The sequence below is a fragment of the Anastrepha ludens genome, chromosome 6, assembly GCF_028408465.1.
Source record: "Anastrepha ludens isolate Willacy chromosome 6, idAnaLude1.1, whole genome shotgun sequence".
NCBI classification, from domain to species: domain Eukaryota; kingdom Metazoa; phylum Arthropoda; class Insecta; order Diptera; family Tephritidae; genus Anastrepha; species Anastrepha ludens.
In genome coordinates this window covers 25,821,999-25,840,944 of record NC_071502.1, presented here as the reverse complement: position 1 = coordinate 25,840,944, position 18,946 = coordinate 25,821,999, and the positions used below count along the sequence as shown (strand labels likewise).

Sequence of the window (18,946 nt, the reverse complement as noted above, 5' to 3'; positions counted from 1 at the left end):
CCGAACAGTTTCCACTTTTGTACTGAACAACAAAAACTCATCATAAAATATATATAAGGTATAGCTCTCTCTCTCTCCTTTTCCTCTACGTTATATCTTTTTTCTCTTTCGCGGAACGAAAATGCCCAAAACGTTGCATGGCCTTGAAATTTTACTCTCCATTCTCGCTCGTCCATCGACTAAGCGTCGATGAAGTTTCACTTCAAAAAGTAAATTGTCAAAACTTGTCAACAAGTCCCTGTGCTTTGGTTATGAAGCGCACTGCATAAATAGTCGTAGTTCTGGTATTAATCCCGTTACTTCTATCTTTTGACTAAGGTTTTTGAAACACGCGAGGAGATCGAAAAAGAGTCGTATCCACGTAAGCTGGTCGCCCCCATCGAGACCGTCTGCATGACCCCCTCCGAGTATCACGGCCTCATAACAGCAATTATACTACTTATGGTTCTACTCTTCAGCATTACCTTGGTGTCCGGTTTGGCCTACAGGTGAGTTTGCGAATAAAAATTCTCATATTTTTTACTTAAATTCATTTAGCGAAAGCAAATCGTACTAATTTTTACACTTTGTGTAACATTTCAATAGACGTTACTGGAGCACCATGTCGAAGAATCGTACTGCCGATCGTCACTCACCGATCCATTCAATGGGACATTCGTCGATACGCACACACGAGCGTTTCAGTGAGATCGGCCAAATGCCAAGTGGCAGCGGAAATGCGATGCCAAATCGCACAGCGGGAGCTTTCCGCTCGAACATGTCGATATTCGGCGGAAGTTTGCATAAAACCTTTGCAACTGGGTAAATTAAATTACTAATAGAATTATGTCTTAGTTTGAGAACTGAACTGTGAAAATATTTAAGAGGCACTAAATTACATACAAACAGCACTGCTTAAACTCAACAGGGTGAGAGATGTAGTAATTCTGGTAACTAAGATTTCCCTGCCCGTAGTGAATAAAGCCGTGAAAGTTGGTTTTGAATCAATACTAAGATTTCAAGCATCGAGTTGACGAACCTAAAAGTTCAAATAATATGACCTCTCGGGCCAAGTGTCTGGAAGTCACATAAGATCCCAAGCCGATATTCTATATACAGGGTGGGCCATATAGCGTTTGCTTTTTGAGCCGCCTATTTTTTTGAGAATGGTAACACAAATGACATGTCAAATGTGTTCACAATTTACTTAAAGGTTTGACATTTACGAAATGGGACGCTATACGCTTGAACAAAATTGGGAAATATTGAAAACCTATTTCCAAAGTGGTGAGTCTTCTTCTTCTTTTCTGATTTTCACATCGGTGACTACGTCTATAAGCAAAATTGTCGGATTTGGGGCTCAGAAAATTCACACGTTACTGTAGAAAAGCAAATGCATCCACAAGGAGTCACTGTTTGGTGCGGTTTTTGGTCTGGCGGCACCATCGGGCCACTTTTTTTCGAAAATGAGCGAGGAGCCGCGGTTACAGTAAATGGCGAGCGTTACCGTGACATGCTCAACGAGTTTTTCTTTCCAAAAATTAAAGAGGATGAGGTGGACGACATTTGGTTTCAACAGGACGGTGCAACTTGTCACACTGCCAAAGTTACACTCGAACTTTTGGCTACCGTTTTTGAAAACCGAATAATCAGCCGAAATTCCGATATCAATTGGCCGCCTCGGAGCTGTGATTTAAGCCCGTTGGACTATTTTTTGTGGTGAGCCGTTAAGGACAAATGCTATGCGAACCATCCAGAGATGGTTGCCATTCGCGTTGCCGAAATCGAAGTTGCCATTCATGAAATTGGAGCCCAAACAATCGAAAATGTGCTTAAAAATTGGGTTGATCGAATGGCCTACTGTAAAGCCAGTCGAGGCAGCCATTTGAACGATATTATTTTTCATTCATAAATGATAATGTTCAATCTTCAAAATAAAAAAAAAAGTTTGGAAAAAGTATTGATTAGTTTTTTTTTATAGCCGATTCAAAAAGCAAATTTTACATGGCCCACCCTATACTTTCATGTAAAAAAAAATGTAAATATATATCTTTTATATCAGATTGTAAATTTTATTTATATTATTTCCAACTTTCGTTTTTTTTTTAATTTAATTTACTAATTTTATTGAAATATATTAAAATATATATGGATTATATCTATCCTTTACCTTTCATGCCCACACTTTCATCTCTGTTTTATTTCTCTTATTTCTCTTGCTTTAACAGCAATTTAGCGCGCATGTGCCAGCTGCCCGTCATCAATCCGATGCGCAATAACGCCAATACAAATCATCAATTCGAAGACCCTAGTGAACCAATCTACACTGATCCGTCACTATTCGAACGTTCTAGGTTCGTAGATTTGAATTTTTATGGAGCGGCAAATCGCAAGATACTCCACAAGTAATGAATGTTGTGTTATCACGGCCTGATATTTCATCCACAATCGGTACATACCTACAGACATACATACATACATACATACATATGTACATACACAGTGCACGCATAGATAAGTTAATTCCGCGCAGCATTCAATGAAACTATCGAGCCTGCAACAACAACACTCATTCTTACATATCAGTTTTCACACTTTTCTTTATAAATCAATTTACAGGTGCGCTGCTAAAAGTTTGTAAATATTTTTTCTATTATTTGCATTTATTATAAATTATTTTCCATTGCACTCAGCAAAACAAAAAAAATTTAAATGGAAAACAAATTATTAGCTCACCCAACACATTTCTACATGCACATATAAAAGTACATACTGATCGGGTTAGGGGTAGACAGAGGCTCGAAAAAATGATGATTTTCAATAATATTTTTTTGCTAGTCAATTGCTTTATGTTCAAAAATAAAAACACAGCATTAATACATCATGTTTCAACTTGACTTTAGCAAAATTTCACTGAAATCGTACGTGTATTATTTATAGTATTTGCGTACTATGAAAATATGTTAGGGAAATTGAAAAAAACCCTCAAATAGTTCATTCATAAGAATAAGCCGTTGTGAGTACATTTAAGTATAAAAGCATTTCATTAACGCAAGCCCTTCATTCACACGAAGTCATAATCAGAAGTGCATATACCACATACATACACACATAAATATAAACGTTAACAATTTAACTCTCTGTCAATGATTCGAAAAGAACGTAGTATGACTCTTAAATAACGAGGGTCACACTGCTATTGAAAAATCTGTTTAGCATGAAGCCTTCTCCTTCGAGTGCGATACCTCTCACTTCTGTAAACAAATCAATGTAGCCATAACCTTCGTTCGCAAAATAGTGCTTTTTTCGCCGGAAAAGCGTTGAGTGTTAGAACAGAGCAAGGGGAATTGAATACTGAAGACGGCGTCTTCTCAAAACAGTTATTTTTCGCTTAACACGGATTCGTTCTTACACGGGTAGATTGCCTATCGGAAAATACCTACATATATTTATGTATATCTCCCAACAGTTAAACATTTTGCATGCCTGAAGGATTGAAAACACCTCTACTTGAATCTGTCGGTAAAAATAGAGGTTCTTATGTCTGTGCCGATTCTCCCCTCCTTCCAATCCAGCCTGCTTGGAGGGATAGCCCTAGCACAACCCTTAAAACTTACTTTGAGGATGGAGAGATCTGTACGATTTACAAAGAAGGAAGGAAATCAATTAGACTCAAAATGCTACCATAGGAGATTGCCCCCAAAGGCCAACCCTCTTCAACCTAATAGCGCTCTGAGCAGCCTGAGCCGAAAAGCAACCGGAAGTAAGTGCAAAATGACGTTAAGGGCGGCAGTGGGGCTTTTTTACACGCCCCTTTCGAAGAACTGCTCACCAAACTAGGCAATCAAACGTCAGAACTGGCAGAATCGCTAAGTGGTACATCCAGAGTACGGCAACTGGATTGAAAAGCCATTTTTAGGCGAACATAGATTTGCAGGAGAAAAAATCTATACAGGCCTTCTTAACTCAATTTTCGATGTGCAGCTTCCAAGGGAACTTGAAGCCAGTTTAGGTTAGGTTAGCCTGGTTGGCAATAAGCCACGCATAGAGCTTTTGGTCCCTAGCGATACCAGATGGAGACCGACCTCTATGAATACCGAAAGTAGACATAATGTAGGATTTCAGCGCTTTTGGCGAATCTAAGCAGAGCTGGGAGATCCGATTTTGAGATGTCCTCCAGACCCTCAAACAATGGGGCTCTCAGGCATTTTAAACGCGTTCTTAATAATACCGGACAAACGCACAGAAGGTGTTCTAAAGTTTCCTCAACATCCTCTCTGCATTTCCTGTATTTGTCCGTGTTAGTAATGCCTATTTTGTACGCATGTGCAGCCAATAGATTATGACCTGATATCTATGATAGTTCTGCAGTCCTTTCGCGAGAGCGTAAGTACGAATTGAGTCAGTTTTTCGTCGTTAGTTCTACACATACTTTTGCTGTTTTGCGTGTGATCAGATTAGTTCACCTAGCTTCCATTCGTTTCTTCATATAGTCGTCCATTTCCTTGTATACTCTATTTAGCGGTTTTGGTATGTCGTTCTCTTGTTCAAATGGTAGTCTAACAGCGCTTTATGCTATCTCATCTACTAGTTCGTTCCCCATAATGCCTTTGTAACCAGGCACCCAATAGATATGCAGCCTACTGTTTGCGGCTAGCCTTTCTATGGCCTCTCTGCTCCGTCGAACATTTTCGGACTTAATACAATATGAGCTTATTGCTTTTATTGCTGTTTGACTGTCTACGTATATATTAATATAATTGTTGAGTTCTTTCTTGTTCTTGTGTAGGCTAGCTCCGCGGCTTTCCCCACAGAATACTGGTGTGGTCTGGCCGCTTGATAGGCTACCTTATCCCTAGTTTTGAGCAGTAAATACCCGCTCCCACTCCGTCTACAGTTCTAGAGCCGTCTGTGTAGATGTGAAAAGTTCAATGGCCAGTCTTCATGCCTTTGTGCCATCCCTCCTCTTCAATTGTAATGCGAAACCTTCTCTCCCAATTAAAGTACGAAGTCATGTAGTCTGTGCAACCTGAGCTCCACTTCCCTATTGAGCTGTGACCGAAGGTTCTGCAGGTGAATACCCCAGCAGCCACTAACCTCGTCGCGGACTTCGCTGCCAGAGCTTGGAGCCAAGTATTACACCAAAATACTTGACTTCCGACGACTGCGTAAAAAACTGTTTGTTTAATCTGGCAATCCTAAAATGCGGAGGTTTGTATTTCCTGGTGAATAGCATCAACTCTGCTTTGTCAGAGTTGACTCTAAGACCGCAACTGGTAGCTCTTCGACTGAGTACAGCCAATGCTGCTTCCAAAATTTCAGATAAATGACGCGCAAAAAACGTCAGATATTAGCCACTCCTTAGTAAAATACGCAGATTTCGCTTCACATTAAAAATTGTGTTCAAATTTATTTCAAAATATTGGCATGCCCATCAACATTTTACAATTGCCTGCAATGACATATTTTTACTTTGTCGCAATAGCCGTCACGTCCACCAGCAGTTTGACATTTTACAGTACACCAGTCGCCGCTCAACTCACACACACCCGTAAAAGTTAGCATATTAACTGTAAATACACAAATATTTAAATCGTAAATATTGAAAAAATTACTAAGATATTTTGGAATGAGTCAAGCAATGATTCTATAAATAATTACACATCTAAAGCAGTGAAGATAAAATTATTTTAGGATATTTTTTATTTTTTTTTTTTAGAGTTTCTCAAAATTCGCCAGCTGCGTGAGAAAGTCGTTTTGTGTCGCGTTTAACATTAAAAAAATATATTTAAATACTTTTTTCCAGAGACAAATAATTGATAAACACATTGGCATTCACTAACCCTCAACCGGTAAGGCATAAACGCCACATACAACAACAAATGAGAGTAAAATCATCAATGTGCGGAAGAAAATCATATTTGAAATTATTTTTTAGGCGAATCCAAATAACCACCGACGATTTTGGTGAAATAAATTTCGAGTATTTATTATTGCAAATATCCGCCAAAAAGTGTGATCTGCCGCACGAAAATTCAAACACTGATTGGGTTTTAGAGCAAATGCCGCCGTCAATTACTGCGGAATGATTTTTATTGATTTCATTTTATCGAAGATTTCGGATTTTTAGGGGCGTATACGAAATATGCATGTAATAAATATTAGTTATAAAATGCTACAATAATATGAACAAGAGCAGCAGAAATCAATAATAATAATAAATAAATAAAAGTATGCAAAATGTCTACATGTATGTAAAGGGTATTCCAATAAGAGGTGTTATTTTGATATTCAAAGAAAAATGCTATTTTTTAATTTAAATGATCGGCTGTTTATTTCATTATAAAGAGGAAGGTATGTCGTTAATAGTGGAAAATAACATCAGGCGAATGACCACCACCACTACGCTTACAGGACAATCATGAAATTTTCCATAACCGAATTGCAAAGTGGCTGCCCTGTGTCCTCGATAACCTCACGAATTTCATCTTTGAGGTCTTGAATCGACCCTGGGCTGTTGGCGGTGACCTTCTCTTTCACGTGGCCCCAAAGAGACAGGTCACAAGGTGTTACATCACAAGATCTCAGTGGCCAATTGAGATCACCTCTTCGTGAGATAAGAAGGTCCGGAAACTTTTCCCCTTAAAAGATCAATGGTTTCGTTGCTTGTGTGGCAACTAGTGCCGTCTTGTTGAAAATAAACGTTGTCAAGATCAATACCATTCAATTCCGGTCATAAAAAATCGTTAGTCATCTCTCCTGTTTAACACCTGTTATTGGAAAACCCTTTACATATGTGCATTAGGGTGCCTCACGAAAAAAAAGTTGCGGTTTTCCCACCGCGATTTTGCCAATTTCAATGACATATTACTATACATTAATTGGGATAATTTATTTGCTGAACTTCACACATCTAGTAGTTTTTCTGCCTTTAAGTCCATTTTGTCTAAACTCTGCTTAGATAACATTCCGCTCAGAAAGAAAAGGCCTTATTAATTACTCTGGTATTCAAAGGCTTTGAAAAAGCTTAAAAATCTTAAAAATAATGATTTCAAGAAGTTTAAATCTACGAAGAATCATTTGAATTTCGTTAAATATAAGCAAACGTTAAAGAATTTTGACGATTCAAATAAATCTCTCTATAATAGCTATATTAACAACATGGAGTTAAACATTAAAGCAAAACCCAAAATCTCCTGGAAATGCATAAAATCTAGAAGGAGTAGTACCAGTGTTCCCACTGGTATTATTTTCAAAAATAGTCAAGCGCGAAGCCCAAGTGAAGTGGCAAACTTATTTGCTGAGTTTTTTAAATCCAATTTTGTTGACGAAGAACTTGATCTTCCGTCCGACTTTTCTTCTGACTTAGTTCATGCCCTGAACTTTGGAGGTCTTTGCCTCTCTCCTGAGGATATTAGTAAAGCTTTAATTAAGTTAAATTCATCCTCTCTAAATGATGCTGATGATTATTTTCAACAAATCTTTATCGTCGGGTGTTTCACTGATGCATGGAAGCTCTCTTTCATTACGCCCTTCTTTAAGAGTGGAAATAAAAACTATAGTCCCATTTCAAAGCTGTCAACTATTTCCAAAATATTTGAGCACGCGGTCAATGCAAATCTTTAATTTGCCCTAGGTAGGTAGGTAGGTAAGATGGCAAGAGTACACTTCAAATAGCACTTACGTGTCGTTTTGATACCATAATGTGGACCACTACCTGTGAAAAGATTTAGGGAAGAGAAAACCCGTCTACAGCCATACAGTGCTGTTGATGTAGTGGAGGCGAGAAAAGAGATCTAGGCTGGAGAATTTCTTAAACTCATCCCCAAAGGGCACGCTAAGGAATTCAAGCGCCTAGCCGCCAGAGCCGGACATTTGCAGTCTCTTTCTCTGCAGGATCCCCACAGCTTCTGCAATAGGAGTTGTACGGAATTCCAAGCATCTCCGCATGAGTACCGATCACCCAGTGACCAGTGATCACCGCAATGAGTTTGGAAATTGAATGGCGGGGGATTCCCATCACCTGTTTTTATCGTATTGAGGCCGCAGTGTTTTCGAAATAGCACACAATGAGACAGACCTCCATCTGTCTTGCGCTTTTTTTAGAAAGAAATTTTGTAGTTTCCCTTTAACAACGGTCAAGGAGACACCGATGTCTGAGAAGGGAACAACTGAAACCGGTTCTGTCGGGGTAGTGAAGCTCAACAAATGGTCGCAAAACCAGGATTGATGCCTCGAAAGGTTATGCTGTGTGTTTGGTGGGATTGGAAAGGAATCATCCACTATGAGCTGCTCCAGCCTGCTCGAACGATTGATTCTACACTTTACTGTCAACAACTGATGAGATTGAAGCAAGCAATCGAAAAAAACGGCCAGAACTGATCAGCAGAAAGGGCATCGTCTTCCATCAGGACAACGCTAGGCCACACACATCTTTGATGACTCGGCAAAAATTGGGAGAGCTTGGCTGGGAAGTTTTGATGCATCCACCATATAGCCCTGATCTTGCACCATCGGACTGCCATTTGTTTCGGTCAATGCAGAACTCCCTTAATGGAGTAAAGTTGGCTTCAAGAGAAGCCTGTGAAAATTACTTTTCGCAGTTTTTCGCCGAGAAACCACAAAAGTTTTACACTGATGGAATAATGTCTCTAGAAGAAAAATGGCAAAAGGTGGTCGACCAAAATGGTACATATTTGGTTTAAAAAAATTCATTATAAATATAAAAAAATGAGTTGAAGTTTGATTAGAAATACGAATTCGACTACCAATATATTCTTTAAAAACAAAATCCAAAAAAAGATCTATAAAAAATGAGTATTTGACTACGTCTTTCAATGCGCATAGCTACCATTAGCGTGTCTACATTAATGTAATGTGCGCCGGTTTTTGTTTCATTTATAACTACCTTTTTTTGAAATTCAGTTCTGTCAATGAACAGTCGCCACTCTTTCTGAAGCAAAAAAGTTAAGCTGATTATTATTCTGTCAGCTTGTCCCTTACACCAGGTGCCAGCAAATAATGTTTATTTAATAATGTACAAAAGGTTTTAATAAATTTGCTCTATCCCTATTTAAGAAAAAAATTGCCAAAAATACTGTTTTTTTTTCGCTTAAACCCTTACTCGTCCCTTAAAAATGAAGCAAGCTCCTGCGATTTTCGTTGTGACAGGCGGCAGTAATTTAGCGACGATCGAATCCATACTAATCTGCGATACCAAAATTATATATGTATGTACATACATATGTATAGCCCAGGAGCCAAAGATCGCCCATAAAACAGTTTTACGTAAAAATAATATTAACTTGGTTTACATTGGATAATAACAGCTGTCCGCACTTGCACTTAATGCACATGTAAATATGTATGTATAAATAAATTCCACTAGTTCACTCGGCTTTAAGGAATTTATTAGTAATTATTCCTGAACAAAAGGCATTTAAAATATTTAATCTATTCCAGATCATTGCGCAGTCTAACTACCGAGGATGAAGCTGAAGATCGTCATGCGGCTTAATACCCAAGCAAAGTGTAAGCAGACAACCGACCGAATGCACGTAACGGCGCTGCACATACAAACATCCACAAATACCAAACCAAAACAAAGTAAATGAAAAATGTTGCGGAGGAGTAAAATTAATTAAAAATGCGTATACAAAAAATGCACTTGGAATTTAAACAAAAACAAAAAACATATGTACACGCACTCATCTTTGTACATGCATTTGTTTCATAAAATAAATATGAATAAATATAATTGGAATGCAAATATGGAATAGATAACTGTAGCGTACGTGCATATAAAATTACATACATACACAGTTATACCGCGGCGGTCAGAAGCTTAGTAGTGCTTATGGCTCATTATAAAGGGTGGTTAAGTTTCAAGGGCCGGTGTTGATTTTGAATAAAATACAATTTTTTTAGGAAATCATTGTCATTTCTCTTTATGATGATAATATTCCTATAACTCAATTACGTATGAAACAAAATATCGGCCAAATGGCCGCCGCGGCCTCAGCGGCTCACCTCCATCCGATGGTCCAAATTTTCGATGGCGCTGAGACATAATTGAGGTCCTATGCCGTTAATGTGCCGAATTATCTCATCCTAGTAGCTCCGTTAGCTCTTGAATTGTTGCTGGCTTATCGACGTACACCTTTTATTTCAAATAACTCCAAAGAAAGAAGTCCAACGGTGTCGTTGACGTTTAGGTGTGGTTCACATTCAACATCGTCCCTTGAAATTTAACCACCCTTTATTTAAGTGGCCACGTTTGTGTAATCACAATAATTTTTCGCCATCCACTGTAAAATCCGTTAGATTAAGAAGTCGGCCTCATGTTATGCAATCACTTGTTAAACTTAACCTGTTGGTTTCCTTAATTTTGCATGAAATTGTACAGGGTGGGCCATATAGCGTTTGCTTTTTGAACCACCTATTTTTTTGAGAATGGTAACACAAATGACATGTCAAATGTGTTCATAATTTACTTAAAGGTTTGACATTTACGAAATGGGACGAAATGGGCTTGAACAAAATTGGGAAATATTGAAAACCTATTCCCAAAGTGGTGAGTCTTTTTCTTCTTTTCGGATTTTCACATCGGTGGTTACGTCAATAAAGAAAATTGTCGGGTTTGGGGCTCAGAAAATTCACACGTTACTGTAGAGAAGCAAATGCATCCACAACGAGTCACTGTTTGGTGCGGTTTTTGGTCTGGCGGCATCATCGGGCCACTTTTTTTCGAAAATGAGCAAGGAGCCGCGGTTACAGTAAATGGCGAACGTTACCGTGACATGCTCAACGAGTTGTTTCCAAAATTTGAAGAGGATGACTTGGACGACATTTGGTTTCAACAGGACATTGCAACTTGTCACACTGCCAAAGTTACACTCGAACTTTTGGCTACTGTGTTTGAAAACCGAATAATCAGCCGAAATTCCGATATCAATTGGCCGGAATTCCCGCCATCCCACACAAGATTTGTCCAGAATATGTGACCTGGGACCATCACTAAATGCGTCGCCGCAAACACATTCGCGGCTACAGACGTATCGAGGCTCAACCGCATTGACTGGGAGAGGAAAGCGCAGAAACGACATCAGCAGTTGCAACTGCAGCAACAACAGCGACAGCAACAGTAGAAGCAGAAAGATAGATTAAGTACTCAATACATACTATTATAATATTTAATTAACTAGGTAGTAAGGTCAGCTAAATTATTTCTTAAGTAGTGTACTCAATCTAGCTAAGTCATAATTCGCGCAGTTTTGAGGAAAAAGGAAGAAAAAAAAACAAAAACAACCTTATAATAATACAGTTTATATATAGTCTATTCGTTTATCAGTAAGTTTTTGTACCTTTGCTAACAGGTGGACAGTGGAGATCAACTGCTTTAGACAAACCGACGCGAGGTACAGACGCTTGAGCCAAACACTCACAACAGTACCACACAGAAGACAAGACAATACCTTGTGAGTATCAGGCTATTGCAGATTTTCCGATGTTTCACATCCTCCACAATGGCCTGAAAAGGCAGGGAGGAGTGAATACTATCGATGGAGTAAAGTCTCCATACGCGAACAGGAGCGGAATCTGGACGTAGGAACCTGTTGACCAATTGACATAAACGCGGCTCCACCTTGAAGATATGCTAACGTGGATGGAAATCGGCCGAGGAGGAGGAATGTTATAGTGTTAGTGGGAGCATACATTGGTGTGACGGCACCTTTAATAATGTTTCTGACATTTTGTTTTACACATCTTAACTAAAACAAAAAAAAAAAAAAAGCATGCAGCAGCCTTCCTTTCAATCCCATCTGCAGAAGCTGTCAGGCGGAGGCGGTGAAAGAAAGTATTTTCCACTATTTATGTGAATGTTCAGGTCTAGCTAGAGCGAGACCTCGCTCTTTCAATAGGCCTTTCTTACAGCAAATTAATGACATCTGACTCACAAAAAAAGCAAAACAAAAAACAAGACAACACACGAGAACAGTGGTGGTAAAACGTCGCTAGTCGCTAGTCGCTAATTAGGATTACTTCAACAGAAATACTACATCACTCTAACAACAACAAAAAAACATATATGATACATAGACATACATAACTCAACGTAGCTTACTTTACTTTGTCATTGGATTTAGTTGTGCAAATAATTGCTTGCAATATTCATAACAGTTGCACGTAGCTTAGTTTGACCAGGCATTTAAAGCAACAATTTTTATTTGAGTGCACAGCATCTGAACAGTTATGCATTTTTTGGGAGTGTGGGATTAATTACGTGACAATGAGCAGTTCATTTTAAAGCGTAACCTTCTGATTCTACTTATTATAAATGTAAATCAAGGCACATTTTTTTAAATTACATAAATCCACAAAATTAAAATTTGGTGGCTTTTAAATTTATTTTTAAATTTCATCAAATTGACGTCGATATTGGAATGTATCTTTAAAAGGCAGATATCGTCGATGCCAGACGTACTAACCTCAAAAAGTAAGCGAATTTCGTCTGCTTAACGCAAAGGGCTCAGTTAATGAAATTTTTCATTCTTGTTATGATATTTTTGCGATTTCCTTAAAATAATATCCATCCTTCACGCAATATCCCTTCAAATAGTATCCACACTAGATAGTTAGTCCAGTGAGCATTTTCCAGACTCTTTGGCAAATCTGAAAATATCCTCCAATTTGAGAGACCGAATATTACCCATTCTCCTGGCATCGGAACCCAAAATTAGTAGCCTTGCTCTAGCAAATGGAGGGCACTACAGAGAAAATCTCAGGGATACCAGGCTCCTCTAAGTAAGACAGCCAAACCGGGTCCTCTATTATTCCAAGCGGCCTCGGTAGTCTAACGTAGGTTCACTGCCTGCCATCTCAGAGGTTTCGAACCCCACGTAAGGCAAGGTCCTCGCACTTTGGAAATGTACTTACTTTCCCTGTTTCTAAAAATAAAAATAAAAATCAAAATCTGATTCCTCAACTCCAGAAACATATCCTTTCCATCCTTACTCCCTCACAATAGCGCAAAAAAAAAAAACACAGTAACACAATTGCATCAGTGGTGCCAGTAAGAGGAAGTGGGCAACCGCGGTAATAGCGCAGGCACACCAAATTTAGCGAAGTCCTCAACCATCTGTGCATTCCTTCTGGCAGAAAAATGTTAACACAGATGGCGCTCCAAGCAGCAAGAAGGCGTTGTTCCTAAGCAACGACATGTGGGCATTCCCACTATTTCGGACTGGTAGCGGCAGGCTAATCGCCTACCCTGTCAGAAATCAAATAGATTGACGAAACCAACGCAAGACTGAGTCTTATCGAGGCCCTATGCTCCCGAGAGGAGTGAACAAGGAAAAACAACAAAATATTCCAATGATGGTCATATGCTGACCGCGTGGATGGTGTCCTGTAATAATATCGACATCAACCGAACGTCTTTTTACCAAGTTTTAGAAAAAAGTTCGACAGTTTTCTGTTCGGACTTGTCACAAAACACTTTGCAGCTCTGCAGCGTTCTAGGCCGGATCATCGCTTTTTATATAATTGCATACGTAAACCCTGATCCACTTCATGATTTCTGTAGCACTGATCCCGATTATTGGCTCTGGTGCCTGTTGGGGAACTGCTGATACGCAGATGGCCAATTTATCGGCAATTTCAAGTCCTTGAACACCGGAGTGTCCTGGAACCCATATAAGTACAAGCCTGTTCTGTCTTCCGACAGAATTAAGTTTCTTCTTACATTCTTGAACAATCTTTGAGGTTTGCTTCGTGTTCTCCAGCGCCTTCAGTGAAGCCTGACTGTCACTGAAAACTCCAATCTGTTTCCCGCTCCATCTCCTCTCGATTATCCATTCGGCTACTCTCAGGGTGGTAAAAACTTCCGTTTGGAAAACAGTTGCCATTTCCTCCATAGCATAGTGATACTTATTACTATCGTTCTACTATCGCTCCAGACCCTATTTCATTCTTGGATCCATTGGTAAAAAAATATCCATCAAACCTCCGTGAATGCATTTTGGATTGCTCCATAGCTCACGCAATGGAAATCTGACATCAAATTTCCTTCCAAATGAAACTGTGGGTATCAAGTCGTCTTTAGTTCTGGCACCTAACCACAGTGGATGCTGCTCAGACAGCATTTTAAAGATTTCTCTGTTAGGATTGTCACTAAGTCCATCCAATTTCCGTGTTCTCGTTTAAAGGCTAAGATAATTTTGTTCGGATTGACGGAAAGACCTTGTCTCGTGATGATTGATGTTATCCAGAATTCTCTGCACTTTCATGCAAAGCCTTCTTAGAGATTTCTCCGATTAGCAGAGACTCAACGACGAAGCACCACAACAGCGAAGAAAGAACACCCCCTTGGGGGCATCCTTACTTGGCCCTGATGGTAATTAGTTCATCATTGTTCTCAACAGCGGTTAGAAGCCTCTCAGAGAGCATGGAATGTATCCATTTTACAGTCGTTTGATTGATTCCGTGTCATTCGGCAGAGGAACTATTGAGTCAAAAGTGGTATTATGTTTGCGAACACACCCAATGTGCACTCGTCAGCTTCCAGCTTGGCTTCAATCTTGCTGGCAATATCGTGTATGTAAGGCTGATTCACATAATTTTCCGCTCCGGTAAGCCTGTTGATTTCTACTAAGTGGACTTCTCGGTAACACCCTCACTCGAATATGTTTCTCCACCACTCGTTCCAGACTTTTCAACACGAACGATGTCACACTAATTGGTCTAAAACTTTTTGCTAGGGAATAGTCATCTTTTCCCGGTTTCGAAATAAATACTACTCTTACGCGTCGCCATTGGGATGGTATTTGACCAAGTGCAAGACAGGCTGAGAAGATCCTTTTCAAGGCCTCAATCAGGCTGTCTCCTCCTTTCTTAAGCATTGCTGGATATAATCCGTCAGGTCCAGGTGACTTAAAGTTTTCAAAGGAAGATAAGGATAAGCTTATCGATTATTTCGTCACTATCCGACTAGTAATATACCAGCTGTACCTAGAGGTTCCACCGTCGCTACCGTTATTGTTCCTGCTACTCTCTACTTCAGAGAGTGTTCTACTAACCGGAAAATGAGTTTCGAGTAGAGCATTAAACTTTTCCGATTTGGAAATGGTGTATGAACCATCAGGTTTTCGAATGGAACCCAGCCTTACTGAGGAGTCTAGATGAAGGACCTTTCAAGGTCCTGCTGTTTCCCTCAATTCTTCGACGTTACTGCAGACAAATTTCTATAGGATTCGAGTTTGGCTTTCCGTACTTTTTTTTTATTGTCTCTGTGTAAGTCGAAGATTGGTCCAGTCCTCTTCTGATTGGGGTTTTAAGGCCTTATTAAGAAGTTATCTGACCCATACACGAAGCTTCGACAGTTCAGGGTTCCACCAAGGAACCGCTTTCCCCTGTCTACTTTGCCTGAGTGGGCAAAGTTCCTCGAAGCAATTGATTAAAGTACTTTCTAATTTCTCAGTAGCATCTTCAATCATTTCCATTGATTTGAGTTTTTTCAGGTTTGGTAATCGCTCTGTTACAAGCTCACCCTACCTGTCCCAGTCCACATTTCGAGGATTCCTACCGGAAGGTATTAATATTGTATCAATTCCCAGTCAGAATTCGATAAGACGATGATCAGAAAGAGAATCCTCTTCCAAAACTCGCCATCGGTCGATTTGATTTCCAACTGACCTATTGGTAAGTGTTAAATCAAACATCTCATGTCTCCTTTTGGTCACAAAAGTTGGTTTGTTACCAATGTTTTGAATGACCAAATCAGATGACAGGATAAAATCCAGTAACTTGCGACCTCTGGGTGGGGTTAAATTTGCTGCTTCCCCATACAATGTTCTGTGAATTTGCATCACAGCCCACTATTAGCTCCAGATTATTGGACTCTGCGTACTTGACTGCTTCTCTTAGCTCCCTCAAAGGAGGTGGCTGTAAAGAGTCGTGGGTAGGTAGGCCGAAACTATGATAGCCACTATTGCCACTCTTCTAGTACTTTATTTTTGCAACAACTATACCTCTGGAGCATAGCTCTCTTAACATCGTGTGTTCGATCAACCTTGACATGATAATACAGCTCGCGGTCTCACACTCCCTTCGCAATGAAGTATTTGTCCCCACGACATAGCACCTAGACCACAGATACGCTTGTGGCATACACATGATTCTTGTATTTATTAGTTCTCCCACTCATACAATGCCCCTTGATTGCTATTAGACCGAGTGGAAGTACTTCGGAAAGGATCACTTATATTTATAAGTATATTTATCAATTTTTTTTTTGTCATCTTCAAGTGATGAAAATAAAAAGATACTGAAAGATGTTGAAATGCTTTGCATCAGCGGCTCCAGAAATGCCTAACAAAAGAAAGAAGATATCGCGTTTTATACGAAATCCGAGGTTTTATTTAGAAATGCAGCGACGTGCACCAAGCAACGACAGTTTGGAGCTGCGCCGTTCTATAATTCCGCCGTTTGAGGTTCGCGTTTCAACTTTGGTGCACACAATGCGGTATTTACATATGAAGACTGGGCTTCTGTTACGTAAAGCGAAAGATTGGCTCAGTAGCATAGCAATCAGAAAGTTGAATGAGAAATTACGTACATTTGATCATAAAATATATTATATAAAATAAATATAAGAGCAAAAAGATGTTACATAAGCAAGCGCGTCAAAATAATCGGACGCTATAAATCTACATAATTCGCTTGAAATGTGATGCTACCGTAGAAATCGTGTTGGCTTTGTGTCTTCTCCAGCAATGCAAAATATGTATGTAATATATGTATGTATGTATATCGGGAAGCCCAACCGCATTTCTATACCATTCATGAAAATGTGTGGAATATTTAAGTATTATTTGAATGTATGTGTCTTTTTTTTATTTTTTTGTTTTTTTTTTTGCAGACGAGGTTAAAATCGAAAATGTCAGACATCATCAAAGGTGCCGTCACACCAGTAGTATGTGAGGCATGCCCCACTAACCCTATAACATTCCTCCCCTCTCGGCTGATTCCACCCTGGGACTGCTAAAAGCAATTTCATCAAGGTGGAGCCGTGTTTATGCCTTTTAGACACACCAGGTACCTACGTCCAGGTTTCTCTATTAATTCTGTATTGGAGTGATACGCTATCGATAGCATTCATTGGTTTGTCACCAATGGGGCATCGGAAAATTGCAATATTGTTGCTAGATATCGACTTGTCGTCTGGTTGGGTTCGTCTTGAGGCTTTACCTCACGCGTTCGTGCTAGTAGTATGTTCGAGAATACAGTCACCTCCACAGGAGATCTGTTTCAAAATGGCTTCTTTGGGCGACGCATCTGCGCATCTGTTGGGTATTATAAAAGGTGGTTAAGTTTTAAGGGCCGGTGTTGATTTTGAATAAAATACAATTTTTTTAAGAAATTATTGTCATTTTTCCTTATTATGATAATATTGGTATGGCTGAATTACGTATGGAATAAAATATCGGTGAGAAGTGGCACCGTCCTGTTGAAACCACATATCGTCCACATCCATATCTTCTAATTCGGGCCCTAAAAAGTTCGTTATCATCTCACGATAGCGAAAACTATTGGTAGTAACTGCCTGACCGGCCGCATTTTGGAAAAAATACGGCCCAATGACGCCGCCGGCCCATAAACCGCACCAAACAGTCACTCTTTGTGGGTGCATTGGTTTTTCGGCAATCACTTTTAGATTATCATTCGCCCAAATGCGGCAATTCTGCTTATTGACGAATCCACTGAGGTGAAAATGTGCCTCATCACTGAAGATGAAGTGCGCGATATGCATTTTGATTTGAACGCCTGTTTTCATAATAAGCCTGAATAACTTTAACGCATTGCTCGATTGTGTATCTTTCCATGGTTCAAATTGAGTTAGTCTGAAATTGAAAAATATCAAATGAAATGCAGAAAAGAACTTGACGTTTAGGTGTGGTTCACATTCAACATCGGCCCTTGAAATTTAACCACCCTTTATATATAATATATATATATGTATATATAATTGGCGCGTACACCCTTTCTGGGTGTTTGGCCGAGCTCCTCCTCCTATTTGTGGTGTGCGTCTTGATGTTGTTCCACAAATGGAGGGACCTACAGTTTCAAGCCAATTCCGAACGGCAGATATTTTTATGAGGAGCTTTTTCATGGCACTCGGAGGTTTGCCATTGCGTGCCGAGGGGCGACCGCTATTAGAAAAAAGTTTTTCTTAATTTTGCCCGCCGTAGCCGAATGGGTTGGTACGTGATTACCATTCGGAATTCACAGAGAGGTCGTTGGTTCGAATCTCGGTGAAAGCAAAATTAATAAAAACATTTTTCTAATAGCGGTCGCCCTCGGCAGGCAATGGCAAGCCTCCGAGTGTATTTCTGCCATGAAAAAGCTCCTCATAAAAATATCTGCCGTTCGGAGTCGGCTTAAAACTGTAGGTCCCTCCATTTGTAGAACAACATCAAGACGCACACCACAAATAGGAGGAGGAGCTCGGCCAAACACCTAACCGAAGTGTACGCGCCAATTATTTATTTATTTTTTTTTTTTTATGTTATCTTTTAACTGTATTTTAGTAAAAATATTTACGTTTTGCGGTGACCACTATATCTCTGAACTGGATCCTCTGAAATTAAAAAACCAAACAGATTTCGTTAAAGTAATGTCAAATCTAGCAATTAATCGAAGAAATAAGCAAAATAAATTTTTTTGACAAAATGGTGGTTTCTCAGAAAAAAAAATTAATTGTTGACAAAAATTTCGGCAATTTGAGGCCTATTATATTATTATTATTATTATATTATAAAAAAATATTTATATAATATATTTATCGGTGAGAAAACATCTTCGATTAATTACTAAAAAATATATTTGAGAAGCTCGTGTTAAAATTTGAGAGTAATCGGTTTAGCTGCTTTCGAGTAATGTTGGCCAGTGACTTTGAAAATACCATTTT

General features: G+C 39.3%; 2 protein-coding genes across 2 annotated transcripts in view; one reads left to right on the top strand and one right to left on the bottom strand.

Annotated features, from left to right (window-relative positions):
* Positions 1 to 9,702, top strand: part of LOC128865966 (uncharacterized) — a 36,211-nt gene extending 26,509 nt beyond the window's left edge. Inside the window, exons 20-23 of the mRNA XM_054106412.1 lie at positions 319 to 488; positions 586 to 801; positions 2,208 to 2,430; positions 9,442 to 9,702. Coding sequence (XP_053962387.1) covers positions 319 to 488; positions 586 to 801; positions 2,208 to 2,388 — 567 coding nt within the window. The 3' untranslated portion in view covers positions 2,389 to 2,430; positions 9,442 to 9,702. The remainder of the gene's footprint in view (positions 1 to 318; positions 489 to 585; positions 802 to 2,207; positions 2,431 to 9,441) is intronic.
* Positions 5,364 to 6,040, bottom strand: LOC128867757 (uncharacterized). Its single transcript, XM_054109227.1, has 2 exons — positions 5,823 to 6,040; positions 5,364 to 5,549 (listed from the first exon to the last, which is right to left on the bottom strand). The coding sequence occupies exons 1-2, from the start codon at positions 5,896 to 5,898 to the stop codon at positions 5,422 to 5,424; spliced, it is 204 nt and encodes a 67-aa protein (XP_053965202.1). The 5' UTR covers positions 5,899 to 6,040; the 3' UTR covers positions 5,364 to 5,421.
* Positions 9,703 to 18,946: the final 9,244 nt, after the last annotated feature.